Genomic DNA, 16,107 nt, shown 5'->3' on the forward strand with positions numbered 1-16,107 from the left:
TAACTCAACCTTCAAACAAAATTCCAGGAGAAATGGTCAAACATTTGATAAGTGGCAGTAAGTACAAAAATAAAAAATTGCAAAGGAAAGGCTGCTCTATCCAAGCATACCCAGTAATACAGCAATCAGTTGGCTGAGCAATATCAACATACTATTTTCAACATAACTGAGACACTCAGTGTTATTGCTGCCTTTAGTATCCCTCTAAGGTCCTGCTATGCAAACATGGCAGGTGTGCAGGGTTTGCTGGGCAGGGCACATTGGTTAATTTATCTCAGAAAGAGACTGAGAGAATGAACACTAAAATGAAAGCAAAAAGCTGCAAGATGTGACAGGCTAAACAAATGTAGAAACAGCAGCAGCAGCTTTTGGGATGAGTGTTTTGTAGATAATTCTAGAGAAAGCATGGAGAGTCTTGGCCTACATATCTCACCCTGTTCAAAAGTTTCCACAGAAAGCAGGTCTGGTGTCAGTTCTGCATTCAGAATTAAAGATTGATAAAATATCAATTTATCATAAGAATCTCACCTTAGAAAATATAATTGCACTTGCACTTTGAAAGGCCTCACAGTACTGCACAGCTGAATGTAACAACTGACATGTTTTAATACAGAGAGAATTCCTAAGTGTATGCTGAAATTTTTCAGCACTAGTTTTTCTTCTTCCTTATCTACCTGATTTTTATTTTTTTTACAGCTGTCTTTACCCAGGGGAACAATATTAATGCCAAAGCAGTGTCAAAAAGCAGGTATCTTGAAGCAGCAGTATTTTCTAACTGATAATCACTCTTCTCTCTCCTTTCTTTGCAGCATTTCCTCCTGAAAGCAAGGGAATGCGCTTGCTTGCTCATCACTCTTGCTACCCTAAACAACTGAGATAGCTTTGTTCTTCTGCACCAGCAGTTCTGCTCATGTACACTGAAACTGAATTTCCTTTTTTAGACAGCAAGGACGCAGACTTTCTTCCTCTTCTCCCTCCCTCTGCCTCCCTTCCCCCTCCCTCCTACAGCCTTTGCTGTGCCCTCATCTTACCTTCAGCAGCAGAAGAAATCCATGCTGCAGTTTTTTTCTCGTTAGTAGCTCTATGGCAACAGCAGCTCTGAGGCAGCAGTCCTTGATGCTTCTCACTTTTCTCTCTCTCTCTCCTTCTGCATAAAGATATGCAGTTTGTTTTGGCCACTAAATTAGCAAAGACAATTCCAATGTGAGGTAAATTAACAAACACAATTCTGATCTGATTGATTTTAGAAAAAATATGTTCCCAAGGGTACAAAGTTGTATTCCTCAAAGAGCTGAATTCAATGCAAATGAATAATAGTAAAGGAAACCAGACAACTCCTTTTGTGTAATAAAGATAAGCTATGTAAATTCATCTCTGTGATACTCAGCTTTTTTTTGACAGAAATGTGGAAAAAAAAAAGAGAAAAAAATCTAAGTTTAAAAAACACAAAACATTTTATCCAAATGAAGTCCAGAATGCTGTAAATATTTTGTAACTGAGCCTTTTTTTATTAATAACACATAAATGAAAATCATTGGTTTGCTTGTTAAATCCCTGCTAAAGCAAAAGGAATAATGTTATGCAAGATCCTGTAGTCTTGCAATCCATGTAAAAGTATATACGAGAATATATTTGGAAATGGTTAACACAAGCTACAGAAGACAAACGAGCAAGCAAATTAAAAGCACCAGTAACTGAGTGGTTATTGAATAGCTATAACATCCACTTGCTTTGAAATTAGGATTTTCCTAACTTTCTCTCTTTTAAATTAATCAGCAAAATGTGCTACAAATAAAGGCTGAATATGTTAGAAAAAAAAAACAAACAACTGCATAAGACTCAGAAACAATTATTGCCAAAAACTCTTAAAGTATCTAGCACAAGATAAAAAGACTTTGAATAGCAGTACTTGTATTTTCTTTTCTTATTACAAAATGCTAGTAAATTATAACTTAATCACTTTTCAGACACGCAAGGAATAAAGAAATCAATATATTTCTGTAATTCAACATGAGCTCTCCTTTCTGTCTCCTGCTGTGCGAAGAACAAAGGTTTCTGGTCACTGCCAACGGCTGTGACAGAAATGCTGAACTGCATGCCCTGGATTAGTACAAGAAACACCACAGTAATTCCGAGCTAAAATAACGTGATCACCTGCATCCTGCCTGTGCCTGCATCCGTGGATCCTGGGAGAATCTGGGCAGCTGTTCTTGGGCGCAACCTGAAAATAAAAGAATGAATTGCACCTTACATGTTGATTTTTGCTGTATCTGGTGGTATTCAATCAGCACACAAAATAAAATGTAATAGCATTCTGCAATGGGTTACAGCACAAACAACTAGAATTAAGGACTGGCCTACAGATGCTTCACAACCCTACAAAGAAACCGCACAGAACAGAGTGGAAAAGTTACTAGATAGTTCCTTGGCAGCCCGCTTGGCAACCTTACCCTCCTAGGCACGCATTTCAGATGCAATTATGACAATACCATGCATCTGTAATATTGTTAAAGACCTTGGAATATTTACACTTGTCTTCCAGAAAATCTCAGAAGGATTAACAAAACAAAATTGAATAAACAAATATCAATGTTTAACTTATTTTTTTAAACTTTCAGCCGGGTGGAACCTCAGCTCCCCACCCAGAATGACTGCGCTGTAGGGCTGAAGCACAGCACACAGAGCAATCTGCCTCAGCCTTAAACAGTTTACAGTCTAAGGGATACTTCTAAAACAGGAGATTATAATTCTCATTTTAAAGGCAGATGAAATAAGGGCACAAAGCTGAAACTACTCATCTACAATTTCATATTAATCCAGTACTGCTGACAGAAATAAAGCTCAGGGAATCTGAGCTATGGTTACCTGCAGAAATGCATAGGTTCCATTTTCTTAAAAACATTAAAGCTCTGTAGAAAACTATCAGTTTGTCGAAATAAAGGTTTGCCTTGAGGCCCTACCTCTAACTACATAGCTCATTTTATTAATGACAGTCTATTTATCTTTGTTGTTAACGTTTACATGTTGTAACAAGCTCTACAGACTGCAAAATGCTCCATTTTGGAGGTTAAAATGCTCTGCTACAGAAGGAGACAGAGACTTCAGCAGACACACAGGGCTGGATATGAACAGAAAGGGCTTCTGTTAAATAATAACGAAGTGATTTCTGTGATATCTTGCTCTTGCTGTTCAAAGATGTACGCATTTTAAATATTCTGACAACAAAAGGCTGTAAGATGCTCACAGCACAGCTTTCTGTGCGATGCTGTATCAGCTCCCCACCTAGCCATTTTGCTGTCACGGATCTGAGATGGGCCCTTGTAATTTGCAGCACGGTGCCATCCTTCTGAAGAGCAGCGTGCCTGATGTTTCAAGGCAGAAATCAGCATGGGGAAAGAGAGTCATATGACGACTTCATTAAACAGGGCACAGAGCACGCGGACGTCTATCTACAAATTCTGATCCTGGGAATATAGCCCTGTAAAAACAAGGAACTGCTTGGGCATTTTGGAGTTTTTCTCTTAGCTTGCATGCATTAGTTCCTCCTTGTAAGAACATAAAAAGCACTCTGTTTTGTGTTGGGTTTTAAATCGATGAGGAAAGGTACTCAGAATTAAATACAGAGCATCGCTCAGCCTGTAGTGGGTGTTTCAAAAATGAAATGGCAGAGATCAGCTCAGAGATTAAAAATCTCAAGCATCATCAGTGGATTCCACATTGAACCATGAGAATAAATAATTTACATGGATGGTTTACCAGTATCAGAAGAAAATATGTTTTCTTTATAAAAACACATATTGTTAAATTTACCTTTTCCTCAGAAATTAAAACAGTTCTGTTTGCAGACTGTCTCACAGAAGTATATGACACGCACTATTTCATGGTAGTGCAGACGCCTTCCAATTGCCTTAAAAAACAAATGTAACCACAGGACTCTGCCAGGAGGTTATCAGCAGCTGCCACCTGTTAATCTGTCTAGCTTTCTTTGCTTTTGCAGGAGAAAGAACAAACTTTACCCCGAAAGAATGCACGCAGCTTCTATCAAAGACTGTGTGAACCTCTTCCCGTTACCTATCTCCACATTTTTCAAACGTTTGCCCACATGTAACCTCTGAGGCAAATACTGTCACTGCACTTTACAGAGGAAAAAAATGAAGTGCAAACTTCTCGTTCCAATAAAAGTCAACGGGAAGTCCCTAATAAATATTACCTGTTCGATTTTATTGCTAGAATGCCATGCCTGTGGTCACCCTGGGAGTCCTCTACATAACCAGAGAACAGAGTTAAGCTGATGCCACGTCCCGGGCATGACTACAAGCCTTAACAACAGTAAGGAATAATGTAATCACTTGCTCAAGGACAGAATTCAAGATCTGGAACTATGAACATCACATTTCACAGCATGCAGAGGCCTGAATGACTGAGAAAAACATAGAAAAATCTATTTTTCTGTTTCAAGTATTTGAGTTGGGAATACTCAGTAACATTACTGGCAACGAGAGGACTTAGGATAAGAAACAAAGCATACAAATCCAAAGCAGGAACACCCCTTGGAGACTTGTGCTTGAAGCAATTAGGGAACACAAGCCACAAACCGCCGTGCGCACGTTGCAGACAAGTGAGTCAGCTGGTCAGCAAAAGGTCCTGGCCACCCAGCGTCCTCTGGGTGGGACAGATAAATGGACTAAAGCTGCCTAAATCCCACTGGCTTTCCATAGTGTTTGGCTCCTAATTCAGTTAAGTGTTTTTGACAGTGTTCCTTACTGGCCGAAAGCTTTGACTAGGAGAGAAAATTCCGTGTCTGGAAGTACTTTCAATTCACTCGGCATGGGCATCCTGGAGATTTCACAACAAAAGTCTGATTACAGCTACAAAGAATAGAAATATCTGTCAGAACAGAACAAAGTTGTAAAATGACTTTTTAAAAGGATGACAAAGCAAACCTAGCAGCCTAATGTGCTAACGTCACCAAAATGGGGATTTCAAATTACCCCAAGATACTAAAGAATACAAACCAGGCCTTTTTCAGAACATTATAATCACTGCATCTTATAAACTGCTGTTATTTAATTTGTTCAGATTGTAATTTCAGTGGAATGACGGAAAAATACGCACAAGTTAGCATTAATAAAGCCCTGTGACTGCAGTTAAATAACAAGCACGGGTCTCCTGGAATTCAAACCTTCTCTCTCCACTGGAGACTTTCCAGAATCTCTGCTATCCACTCCTACATCCGAGGAAGCATGCTTTTGTTTAGGCAGGATCCTTTGGGAATGATGAATTGAAAAACATTACTTCTTGCTAACAACACCCTAACAAGTCATCTTGATCCTCAGCACAGCCTACACTGAATAAACTCTGTCCACAATCACTTTCTCTGCCCCACTGGTTGTGGGAATCACGAAATACATGGTATGAACTCCAGCAACGACTAGAGTTCAGTGCAGGAGAGGAACTTGGGGTCTTCCTTGTTTCCCATGAAATACATGCCAGTTTCACGGTATGCTCAGATCATGGTATGAGATTTCTAAAAGGAGATTTCTGAAATTTCCTAATGCAAACTGCGACATTGTCTTTGCCAGAACACTGACGAGCAGGGACTGCTCAACTAGAGCTCAGTTTCAGGAGGTGTTGACTCCTACTGCTGTCTTTAGATACATCACTCTTTACTTCGATCTGCATGAATAATGACTGGAAACCCAGCTGCTAAACCAGCTAGTCCATCTGTTACCCCATATTAATAAATGCATAATTATTATGCTCATTCCCACCAAAGATCTCATGATTCACCAAGATTGTCTTTTGTCTTCTACTGAAGTGTGCAAGCATAAATGTGGCCATGGATCCTAATAATAATAGCACAGACTAAACTAGCATCTTTTTGGTATTACTTCTGCCTGATGATAACATGAACCTGGTCCTTGAGGAGCAAGCTTTCAATTGAGACTGTTCTAGAAAGCTTAATAAAATTAACGCCAAGGGATACGACAAATCCCATCATCAATCCAAGATTTTGTCAGTGACAAAATCTGACCTTCGGACACATTTATGACACTTCATGGTTAGAACCCAGGCAGAGCATGGCTACCACCAGGCTAAAAATACACAAACTAGATACGAGATCACAAGCAAATTGGCTGTTTGCCCTACTATAATCAAAGAGGTATTTCTCAAACAGTGTGTTCAGGAACACAGCCTTTAAGAGTATACAATGTCCAAAAATTTTCCTTTGGTACAGTTAGACCAGGTCTGTTAATCCTGGATTTTTACTGTAGTGTCTCACACAAAGAGGACAGGTTCAGCTTTGCTTATCTGAAGTTAATGAAACAGAAGTCCTTCCTCTTTTCATTTCGTGAAATGAGTCAATGATTTTCACTAGAGGAAACACTGGATTCCTTTCTCCATACTTGCTGATGTTGAACATTCATATGAATTTCATGTTGAACATTCATATGAATTATTGAATAAAGAAATCTTGGCACTGGATTGAGAGACTCCCAGATGCTGTTACTACAGATATTAAATAACAAAAACAATTTTAAAATGTGTCCCTTGATTGAAGCTAATGATCAAAAAACATTTTCTTCATTTTATTTTCAAATGGGATGAAGTTTGGAGACCACACCTAATGTCAAGTGGAATAAAACAAGACTTGTAGCAAATCAGAGTTTATCCTTAATTTTCCATAATTGTCCTTAAAGAAAGCTGTGAAAACCTTGTTATTTTAAAATTAACTTCTGTCAAAACAGAATGTTCAAAGTGGTTTGAATACGTAACTAATCTGAAGTAATCTGATGCTAATTTGTCTACAGGAAAAGATAAATCAGGTATCTGAGATGATGGCTTAAATGTTTATTAAAAAGGCATTTAAAATCTGTGGAAGATGATGGATTGCCTTCCTAAGTTTCCCAGATGCCAATAAATCTTTTTCACTCGGTTTTGCAAAGAAAGTAAGGCCTAATAAAATATTTTAAAGTATCTACATTCTACGGGTTTTTTAATAACTGCTGAGTTCTTAATAAAAATACTCAGTAGTATTAGTTCTTCAGTGTAGACTGAAAGTCATTTTTAATGGGAAATTTAACTGTGCTAGCCCTAAGTTTTTCGGGCCCTTTCTGCAGCCCATCCTGGTGCTTTTACAACCAGACGTTTATGGGGCCAGGCAAACTGCTGTCATGTAGGAAGGTCTCCAGTCACTGTCACGGGGCTGCCACAATCGCAAAACCAAGCAATATCCTCAGTCCTTTACATCCCTCAGTCCTTTCTGTCCAGTGTGAGAGGGGCAAAACTTGCAATTTTTATGGTGGGTCAACAGCAAAGCTGCATTTATATAATTTCGCTTGGATATTGGCAAGTGCGGTGTTATTTTTACAGATAATGTTGCCCCAGCTGATGCTACCATGGGAAGAGCTAATGTAATTTAGTCTCTCGGAGATTATCTTTACAGATATTCTAGACATTTCTAGACAATTTACAATGTTCTAGACAAGGAAAGGGGTCGAGTTTTTCAAGCACCGACTCCATTTGTTCATATATAATCACTATGGAAACGAATTCTAGAAGTGACTCATGTAAAACCCATTACAGTTGGTACAAATTATTGCTTACAACTTACTTTATTTGCCTACATTAGAAATATCAATGAACATATTATCGCAGAACCTGGTAAGTGTATTGAAACCTATTTTTTTCCGTTAAAACAGTACGGAAGCAATGGGCAGGATCCCTGATTCCATCGAACCAGTTAGCAGAGGGATATTTTCCTCGCTGCCTTCCTTTGGGTTGTGCTGATCTCCAACTCTTGACAAGTTTTTCAGGGGCAAGGCTATGTGGGGAATGGCTGCGGGTCGCTGTGCCGCATTTCGAGCAGTGCCCTGTGGACCCATCCAGCTCAATCCCCACAAATACTCACCAAAGAAGCCTTCATCCCATTTAAAAAAAATATATATATAATCCATTTTTAACCCCCCGGGATGGATTTATCCCCTCAGAGCCCGGCAGAGGAGGCCCCGCCGCCCTGCCTCACGTTACCTCAGCGCCACCATTTTGCCTTCCTCACCTCCCGGCCCTTCCCGCCGCAGCTCCCGCTCCCCCCGGCGCTGCCCCCATCCTGCGGCGAGGCCCCCACCCAACCTCACCCCATCCCCACCACCACCACCCCTCAGCGGGCGAAAAGGGAGAATTTGGGGCTCTCTTGGCACAACGGTGTGGGCGGGGGGCGCTTCTGTGTGTGGGGAGCAAGAAGAGAGCCCAAGGAAGCCCCCCACCCCCGCATCACGCCCATTTCCATGCAGATTTACAAAAAAAAAAAAAAAAAAAAGACACGTTTTTTATCATGGCTATTATGGTTTTTATTTAAAAATAACAGCGCAGTGGTGAGGAACCGCACCGGCCCCGCTCGCCGCCCCTCAGCCCGGCTCCGCGCCCCCCCCCGCTTTTCGGCGCTGCAGCAGGGGCAGGGATGGGAAACCCCGTGCGAAGGGGGGGGGGGGGGAGGCGGAGCGGGAGGAAGGAGTGCGGCGCCGTCACCCCACCACTGCTGCAATATCCTGCCGCGCTCTGAGGAGAGGGGGAGAAAAAGTAGTCCCTGCCTCCGCCGGCTTCGCGGCCCCGCGGGGCTCAAGGACGCCCTCGGAGCACCTCAGGCAGCGCGTTCAGGGGGATCTCTAGCGAAGGGGCCTCAGTTTGGGGGGGATTCGTGGGGTTTTGGCTGCGGCGTGAGGCGTATATCCATGCGCAGAGCGAGGCGCAACGAGTCCGGCCGCGGAGCGGGTATATAAAGCGGCCGCCGCGGAAGCTTTGCCTTTTCAGTTGAGGACAGCGCTCGTGATCGGAACATGTCAGGCGGCTCCGCGGACTATAGCAGGTATGGCGCGGCGGGCAGAGGCCCCGAGCCTTTTTTTTCCCCTGCCAGGAAGCTCCATAGCCTGAGCGGAGGCGCAGGGGGGGGAAGAAACGCAGGGGATCGTTGAGGGGGGCGCTCCAAAGAGCGCTCTGCGGCGAGACGGCGCCCGGTGCCCTGCCCCCACAGCTTCTAGACGCTTCCATCCCGCCTCCCCCTGACTTAACGAGGGATCTAGTTCTTTCCCTCAGGGTTCGCGTTCTCGCTGTAGATTTCCTTAGCAACCACGCATCCCGAAAAAGGGCTATTTTTATTTTCTTTAACCTAACCGCGCTGCCTTATAATCACAACAGAGGAGCGCTTTGTTACGCTTTTTCCTCCTTTTTTATTAATAAACGCCACCCCTCCCGTGATTCTGCCATCGGCTCGCCCCAAACCCTGAGGGCCCTGCGGCGGGCGAGACCATTTTTTTCCCTCAGAGGAGGAGGGAAGACGAAAGGGAAGGGGGGGGGTGCGGCCCTCTGGGCGCTCGCCCGGCGCCTTCCTCCGCCCGCTTTGCGCAACCCCAGGGGTGGAGCTCTCGCGAGACTTGGTGACGCGGGAGGAGGGGGGGGGGGAAGAACCGCAGCGCCCCCCCGTTCCCGCCCGGCGCTGCGGCGCCGCCATTTCCCCGCGCGGCTGCCTCGGGAGGGGGGCGCTGCAAAGGGGGGCGGGCGGGGGCCTGGCTTCGCTGCACCCCTCCCTACACCAGCCTGAAATGCGGCGGGGTGCGAGGGCTCGGATCGTCCCGGATTGTCTCGTATCACGTTACGGGCTGCGGGAGGTGGGCTGCGGATCGCGGGCGGTGGGGAGAGCAGCAGGCTTAGGCCGTTGGCAGAGCATCAGAGCACCTGCTGGAATGATCTGTCACGGGGTCCGGCGTGTGGATGCAGCTCTTGGCAGCCCAGGGGGTGAGCTCCCTTCTCTTCTGCATGTTGTGCTAACCAACTGCTTGTTCTCTTCCCTGGCAGAGACCATGGCGGCCCCGAGGGAATGGAGCCCGATGGTGTCATTGAGGTGAGCACATGACCTCGTGGAAGGACTTGAGCGCTGATGCGGAGGGATGGTGAATGCAATAACACATTTTTTTCTTCATTGCAGAGCAATTGGAATGAGATTGTTGACAATTTTGATGATATGAATTTAAAAGAATCCCTTCTAAGGGGCATTTATGCTTATGGTTTTGAAAAGCCTTCAGCTATTCAGCAGAGAGCTATTATTCCATGCATCAAAGGTATGCAAACAGTTCATGTGCTATTACTAATATCAGATAACAAGGGAAATATTAAAAAAAAAAAAAAGCATATGTTAATAGTTTTTTATATTGATGCCTGTTGTTAATCTTTATTGAACAAGTGAGATGATGGTACACCATCTTTCGGGGCTGACCTGAAATGGAGAGAACTTTTTAATGCTGATCACTTATTTCAAAAGGAATACAATAAAACAAAATATGAATGGCCTATGTGGGATCAGTAAATGTGTATCCTACTTTTTTTAGGGTATGATGTGATTGCTCAAGCTCAGTCAGGTACTGGCAAGACAGCCACATTTGCTATTTCCATCCTGCAGCAGTTGGAGATTGATCTCAAGGAGACCCAAGCACTAGTATTGGCCCCTACCAGAGAACTGGCTCAACAGGTATTGATAGTGTAGCTAAAAAACAAAAGCTACTTGTGTGTTGCATAGGTTTCAGGTTTCACAACTGTGAGACGATAAACCGACTTCTTAAGGGGCTGTAACCAATATCCATTCAGAACCCTCTTTATGTTGAGTAATGGGGAAATGAAACTGGCTTCTGTCCCATAAGTTCTCTGCCTGCTTAAAAAGTCAAATTGCGCTGCATATGGAGGGTGTGCTGGGGCAGAGTTGAAGGAATCAGCTCCTATGCTGCGTGTAGTTCTGAGGGAGCATCTCAAAAAAAAAAAAAAAAAAAAAAAAAAAAAAAAAAAAACAAAAACACCTTACTCAAGTACAGTGTTCTGAGTGGAAACCAAGACTTTGGAAGCTATTTGAACTTGCGTGCAGTTGTGCAACGTGGAAACTGCAGTGCGCATGTAGTCACTTTTCTGTTCTTGTAATCCGTGATGTCTTTTCAACTTAATGTTACATTGCATGCTTACTTCACCCTCAAGGCTTAGTGTTCTATTTTAGTAAGTGGAAGTGCCTGAACAAAGCTTGTAGGGTACTTTATTTTTAGCACTAATATAAATCAGTAATGCTGGCTTTTATCCTCTGACTGATGGTACAGTCAGTCTTTTACTCTGAAGACATTCGTGAGATGAGACTTAAAAGCCTGGCATATAGCAGCATGCTTCTACACTCCGTAGGAGCTTCCTGCAAGTCATTTACATGCATGTATTCACAGTACAAAGTCCAAGTTTGCTTTGCAGGCCTTCCATGCATCTACTGAGCTAGGAAGAGAGTTGCTTGTTAACTAACTAGTAAGGGTGACCTGAAGACCAATTTAAATATTTAACAAGCAGTTGGGCAAAATCAGTAGCAAGTCTTCTGTAGTCATTAGCGATGTGTAATCCTTGTCTAGCCCATAGTCCGTAAGCAACAGTGATAAAGGACTGATGGTAGCAGTAGCTGTTGCTAATGGATGGCTTTTATCTCCTAGATTCAAAAGGTAATTCTGGCCCTTGGAGACTATATGGGAGCAACATGCCATGCTTGTATTGGTGGCACAAATGTTCGCAATGAAATGCAGAAGCTTCAGGCTGAAGCTCCACACATTGTGGTTGGAACTCCAGGGCGTGTGTTTGATATGTTAAACAGACGCTACCTTTGTAAGTATGAGTTGAACTTTGCTTTTGATGAGAAATCATTAGTGTAAATTTCACCTCTGGAAACAGATGGTATGGGACTACTCAGTCCCAAGGGAGAGTAACATTAGCAAAAGTACTTAATGTATTCTTGAAACTTCATGCAATGTTCTACTTTTTTTCTTAGCACCTAAATGGATCAAAATGTTTGTTCTGGATGAAGCTGATGAAATGTTGAGCCGAGGATTTAAGGATCAAATTTACGAGATTTTCCAGAAATTGAGCACAAACATCCAGGTAAAAAAAAAAAAAAGGCATGATTGAAATGGTGGCTTCAGACTTGGTCACAAGTAACTGACAACTGAGTTTCTGTCCTTGTCTAAATTAAAGCTTTTATATGCTGTCCTGTCTGCCTTGGCTTTGCAGAAGGTCAGGACCTGTGTTTTAAGATAATGGTGATGATAGTCACTGATTTAAAGGTTGATTTCAATGTTCTAAGGGTGATGAACCTGAAACTAATATCTGTTGTACATGCTGACATGGAGTAAATGTTCTCTAGGTTGTGCTGCTGTCGGCTACGATGCCAATGGATGTGTTGGAAGTGACCAAAAAGTTCATGAGAGATCCCATTCGTATTCTGGTGAAGAAGGAAGAACTGACACTGGAGGGTATCAAGCAATTCTACATTAATGTTGAAAGAGAGGTTGGTATGAGTTGTGCTTCTGGTTAGGAGAGTTAAACTTGATTTTTTTTTCCTACCTTCTTGTTAAAGCACTGTGCTAAAATTGCAGAAACTGAGGCTCAGCTTTGGTTTCTGCAATAATGCTAGTAGAGTACATGCAAGAAGAAGAAAAACGATGCACTGGATCGAAAACGACTAGGGTGGACCTCTTTCTTAATGTCCAGTGTCCTGTGTCCTAAGATTTGGTGCAACAGTTCATGCAGAAACTTTACCACAAGTATTCCTCCAGTTTATCTGGTTATGTTAATTATAAATGCATGTTAGGGCATGCCCTAATTTGACCATGACCTCAGTTTTTATTCCTGTTATTTTTGTTCTGTTCAGGAGTGGAAGCTGGATACTCTCTGTGATCTGTATGAGACCCTGACCATTACACAGGCTGTTATCTTCCTGAATACAAGGAGAAAAGTGGACTGGCTTACAGAGAAAATGCATGCCAGAGACTTCACTGTCTCAGCTCTGGTAAGAATTGATACTTACACATAACTTCTGCAATGATGTGTACATACAATAATCCCTAATGAGCTATGCTTAAGTTAAAGCAGGAAAAGTTATGATATAGCTGTGTGGTGCTGTATTATCGTTCCCCCTGCTAAAAGAAAAATGTTTCCTTCTATCCCTACCTGCTTCGTTCCCACAGCAGGTAGGGACGCTGGGTTTCATACATCCTTTTGGTCTGAGAGGATAGTCCAGTCTGGAATACTGAAACCGTAATAACTAGAACTGTAGTAATTCCAACTCTTTTTAACTCTACAGCATGGTGACATGGACCAGAAGGAGCGGGATGTTATCATGAGAGAGTTTAGATCAGGATCAAGCCGTGTCTTGATCACTACTGACTTGCTGGTGAGTATCATCTCTTAGTGAACATGCCCTTGTTTTAATCTGGTGCCAAAAGCTTCGTAACTTGGTGAAGGTTCTTGTAGCCTGAACTATTTGGAGCCTTTTGGAAGAGTAAAGACTATGCTCCACTATGGACTACACAGTTGTAGTTCATCACTAACAAATTAGTCAACAAAATCAGGAGATAGGAAAAATGCAATCAAAGGTCTGTGACGATCATTAAAGCTTCCATATTGCTTTCCAGGCTCGTGGCATTGATGTGCAGCAAGTTTCTTTGGTTATAAATTATGACCTGCCGACCAATCGTGAAAACTACATTCACAGGTTAGTTCACTCTGCCCTCTAGTCAGTATATTACACCGAGTGCCGTGTTCTCTACAGAAATCAGCACAGAGCCTCACCTATTTCACTGTTAGTCATTTTTGTTGATGGGAGCGTTATCCATCCATGTATACAGTAACTGCTAACAACAAAAACTAGCAGAAAGTAAACTCTTTGGCTTAACAAAAAGCCCTGACTTGCATAAATATGGTCCTGAAATGAGGGAGGAGCAGAACTTTCAGACAATTAAAAAAAAAAAAAGCAGTGGGAAAACTTAGATGGTTAAAGTGTTCAGCAGTGGCTAAACCACGCATTGCTGAGATCTAGGGAAACTGCCAGCTGCTGAACTACATTTTTCTCTAGGTTGCAGAGTGTGATGACAGAAGCTATTATTGGAAGTTATTACTGGCATAGCATCTTGAAAGCAGGGTTGTTAGCTGGCTCTGTAGGTCCCAGCTAATCTTCAGGTGCTGCTGCTCAGTCACTGGCCCTTAATGCTTTCAAACTAGCAGTACAAAACTGTCTTCATTCCTTGAAGTCTGTGTTCGTGTTGTATGTGCCTTGTTTGCTCTTGGTGGCTCCTTTCACAGTGGCATTCTTTCCTCTGTGGTGTGTGTCTTCTGGTAGCAACTGCGTTTTTTTTCCCTAGGTTTAGTTAACTGCCTTTAGTGACTGTCCCTAAATTAAGTAAACTGTGCTTTGTTACTTGATGTAAAAAAATACAGGAGTCGATAGCAGCAGTTGATGACACAAGATGGTGCTCAGAAACGGCGTTGACGTAATTTAGGACGTGGATTCGTAAGCGGCACAGTTTGAATAAAGAGCGAGTCGGTATTTATATATTTCTTTTGTCATGATTATTTGCTAAGTTTTGTGAGCCATTTTTGTGTGTTTAGCTCGTAATGACTAGGTGCTGCATTGTGCAGTTGCAGGAAGGTAGAACTGATGGTGGGTGTAACTAAATTGTAATTGATAGTGTTTGACAGCCTTTTGTGTTTCCAAACAGTGAGCTTGTTTGTACAAAAATACTAAGTTTTCCCACTGGAAACAGTTTTACAGAATTTTAATTGAGAAATCATGTGCTGTTCCATGCTACTGGATGCAATTGGATTAATGCAGGAACAGCCTGATCTTTTTGGAAGATGTTACCTTTATATGCCATGTGCTTGGGATTGGATGCATGTGGTATGGGGTTTTAATCCTCACGGAGGGGAGGGAGACAGATAGGGCTTCATACCACAGTACCAACCATTAAATAAAGATCTTATTTTGCAGCCAAAAGAGTAACCTTTTCTGCTCTGCTACTCTCCATAGGATGGACACTTCTTCTGTACTGTTGGCACTAACTGCTAGTTTTTCTTAACCAGATGTGACAATGGTTAGCAGCTAGTCGTGTACACGGCGTAACTGGCCGCTGGCAGATAAAAGATCAGCAGTTAATGAGTGGATCACTTAAAGTATTTAAAAAGTGAATTGAGTAGTTAACTTGTGTGTAAATGTGTTCTCTGTTCTGTGCAGAATTGGCCGAGGTGGTCGCTTTGGCAGGAAAGGCGTGGCTATAAATTTTGTCACTGAAGAGGACAAGAGGATTCTGCGAGACATTGAGACATTCTACAATACTACAGTGGAGGAGATGCCCATGAATGTGGCTGATCTCATTTAATCCCTGGGGAGGAGATGGTTTGAATGCAGTGCTCGCTGTTGCTGAATAGGCGATTCACAACGTGCATTGTGCTTCTTTCTTTGGGGATATATTGAATCTTGTCTCAATGCTCATAACGGATCAGAAATACAGATTTTTGATAAGCGAAGCGACTTTTTGTCGTGAGCTCTTGTGGGGAAAGCCACTGGCTTTATCCACTTTAGGGTTAGACTGTTGGGGTTGGGTGGAAAGTCATGGGGTCTGTAAATTTTTTCTTTATTAGAAATTTATTTCCTAGTTCCATAGAAGTGGTTGTATTAGATGTTCTTTATCATTTAATAATTTACTTATGGACTAAAAGATATAAGTGCTGTATAAAATCAGCCAATTATGTTAAACTAGCCTACCTTCCTTTATTGTATGTACTTATACTTCAGATTGAATTGGAAAGGCCTTTCAAAATCTAAACTTTTATAAGAGCATTAAAATGCATTTGTTTGATATGTATTTATTCAATAAAGTATTTAATTAGTGGTAAGTGTGATCTGGACCCTGTTGCTAAGCCCCAGCAAGCAAGCAATCATACTATTGTCTTAGTTAGGGTTAAACCCAGTAAAATTTGCCATATTGCACATGTCTTAATGAAGTTTGAATGTTCAATAAAATACTTCTATATTCACTTAAATTGTAAATGGTTCTTGGGGGAGGGGGGTGTTGCTTACTAAGGGAGTGAATGTATGTCAGTGCTTGGGGCCTGGATTTCCTCTTAAATGGGAGGGCTTCAGCTCTTGTAGTTGCAAGGGACCTGGGGTTTCTGTACAGTAACCTAAGTGCTGAGCATAAAGGGCTGGAGGCAGATACCCCAGACAGCGTATCAAGTACCACTACACCCCAGCATGCCTACCACTGA

The 16,107-nt window shown here is 42.4% G+C and overlaps 1 protein-coding gene and 3 non-coding genes across 4 annotated transcripts; all 4 read left to right on the top strand.

Annotated features, from left to right (window-relative positions):
- The first annotated feature begins 8,788 nt into the window (after window positions 1–8,788).
- On the top strand, window positions 8,789–15,882 carry EIF4A2 (eukaryotic translation initiation factor 4A2). The gene is made up of 11 exons (XM_032193029.1): window positions 8,789–8,866; window positions 9,853–9,898; window positions 9,983–10,115; window positions 10,383–10,522; window positions 11,505–11,673; window positions 11,837–11,946; window positions 12,209–12,352; window positions 12,716–12,853; window positions 13,148–13,237; window positions 13,479–13,558; window positions 15,074–15,882. The coding sequence occupies exons 1-11, from the start codon at window positions 8,838–8,840 to the stop codon at window positions 15,216–15,218; spliced, it is 1,224 nt and encodes a 407-aa protein (XP_032048920.1). The 5' UTR covers window positions 8,789–8,837; the 3' UTR covers window positions 15,219–15,882.
- LOC116492803 lies at window positions 10,235–10,305 on the top strand. The gene has a single exon (XR_004253634.1). It is a non-coding gene; the product is annotated as a small nucleolar RNA SNORD2 (small nucleolar RNA).
- On the top strand, window positions 12,407–12,587 carry LOC116492801. Its single transcript, XR_004253632.1, has one exon. It is a non-coding gene; the product is annotated as a small nucleolar RNA SNORA81 (small nucleolar RNA).
- On the top strand, window positions 12,931–13,058 carry LOC116492794. The gene has a single exon (XR_004253625.1). It is a non-coding gene; the product is annotated as a small nucleolar RNA SNORA63 (small nucleolar RNA).
- Window positions 15,883–16,107: the final 225 nt, after the last annotated feature.

The sequence above is a fragment of the Aythya fuligula genome, chromosome 9 (genome assembly GCF_009819795.1).
Source record: "Aythya fuligula isolate bAytFul2 chromosome 9, bAytFul2.pri, whole genome shotgun sequence".
NCBI classification, from domain to species: Eukaryota; Metazoa; Chordata; class Aves; order Anseriformes; family Anatidae; genus Aythya; species Aythya fuligula.

Bases quoted from the DNA above. Each gene is read 5' to 3' on its own strand.
- EIF4A2 (XM_032193029.1), top strand. From the start codon at position 8,838: ATGTCAGGCGGCTCCGCGGACTATAGCAG. The intron at 9,899-9,982 runs GTGAGCACATGA...TCTTCATTGCAG, and splicing joins AGCCCGATGGTGTCATTGAG to AGCAATTGGAATGAGATTGT. The intron at 13,559-15,073 runs GTTAGTTCACTC...TGTTCTGTGCAG, and splicing joins CGTGAAAACTACATTCACAG to AATTGGCCGAGGTGGTCGCT.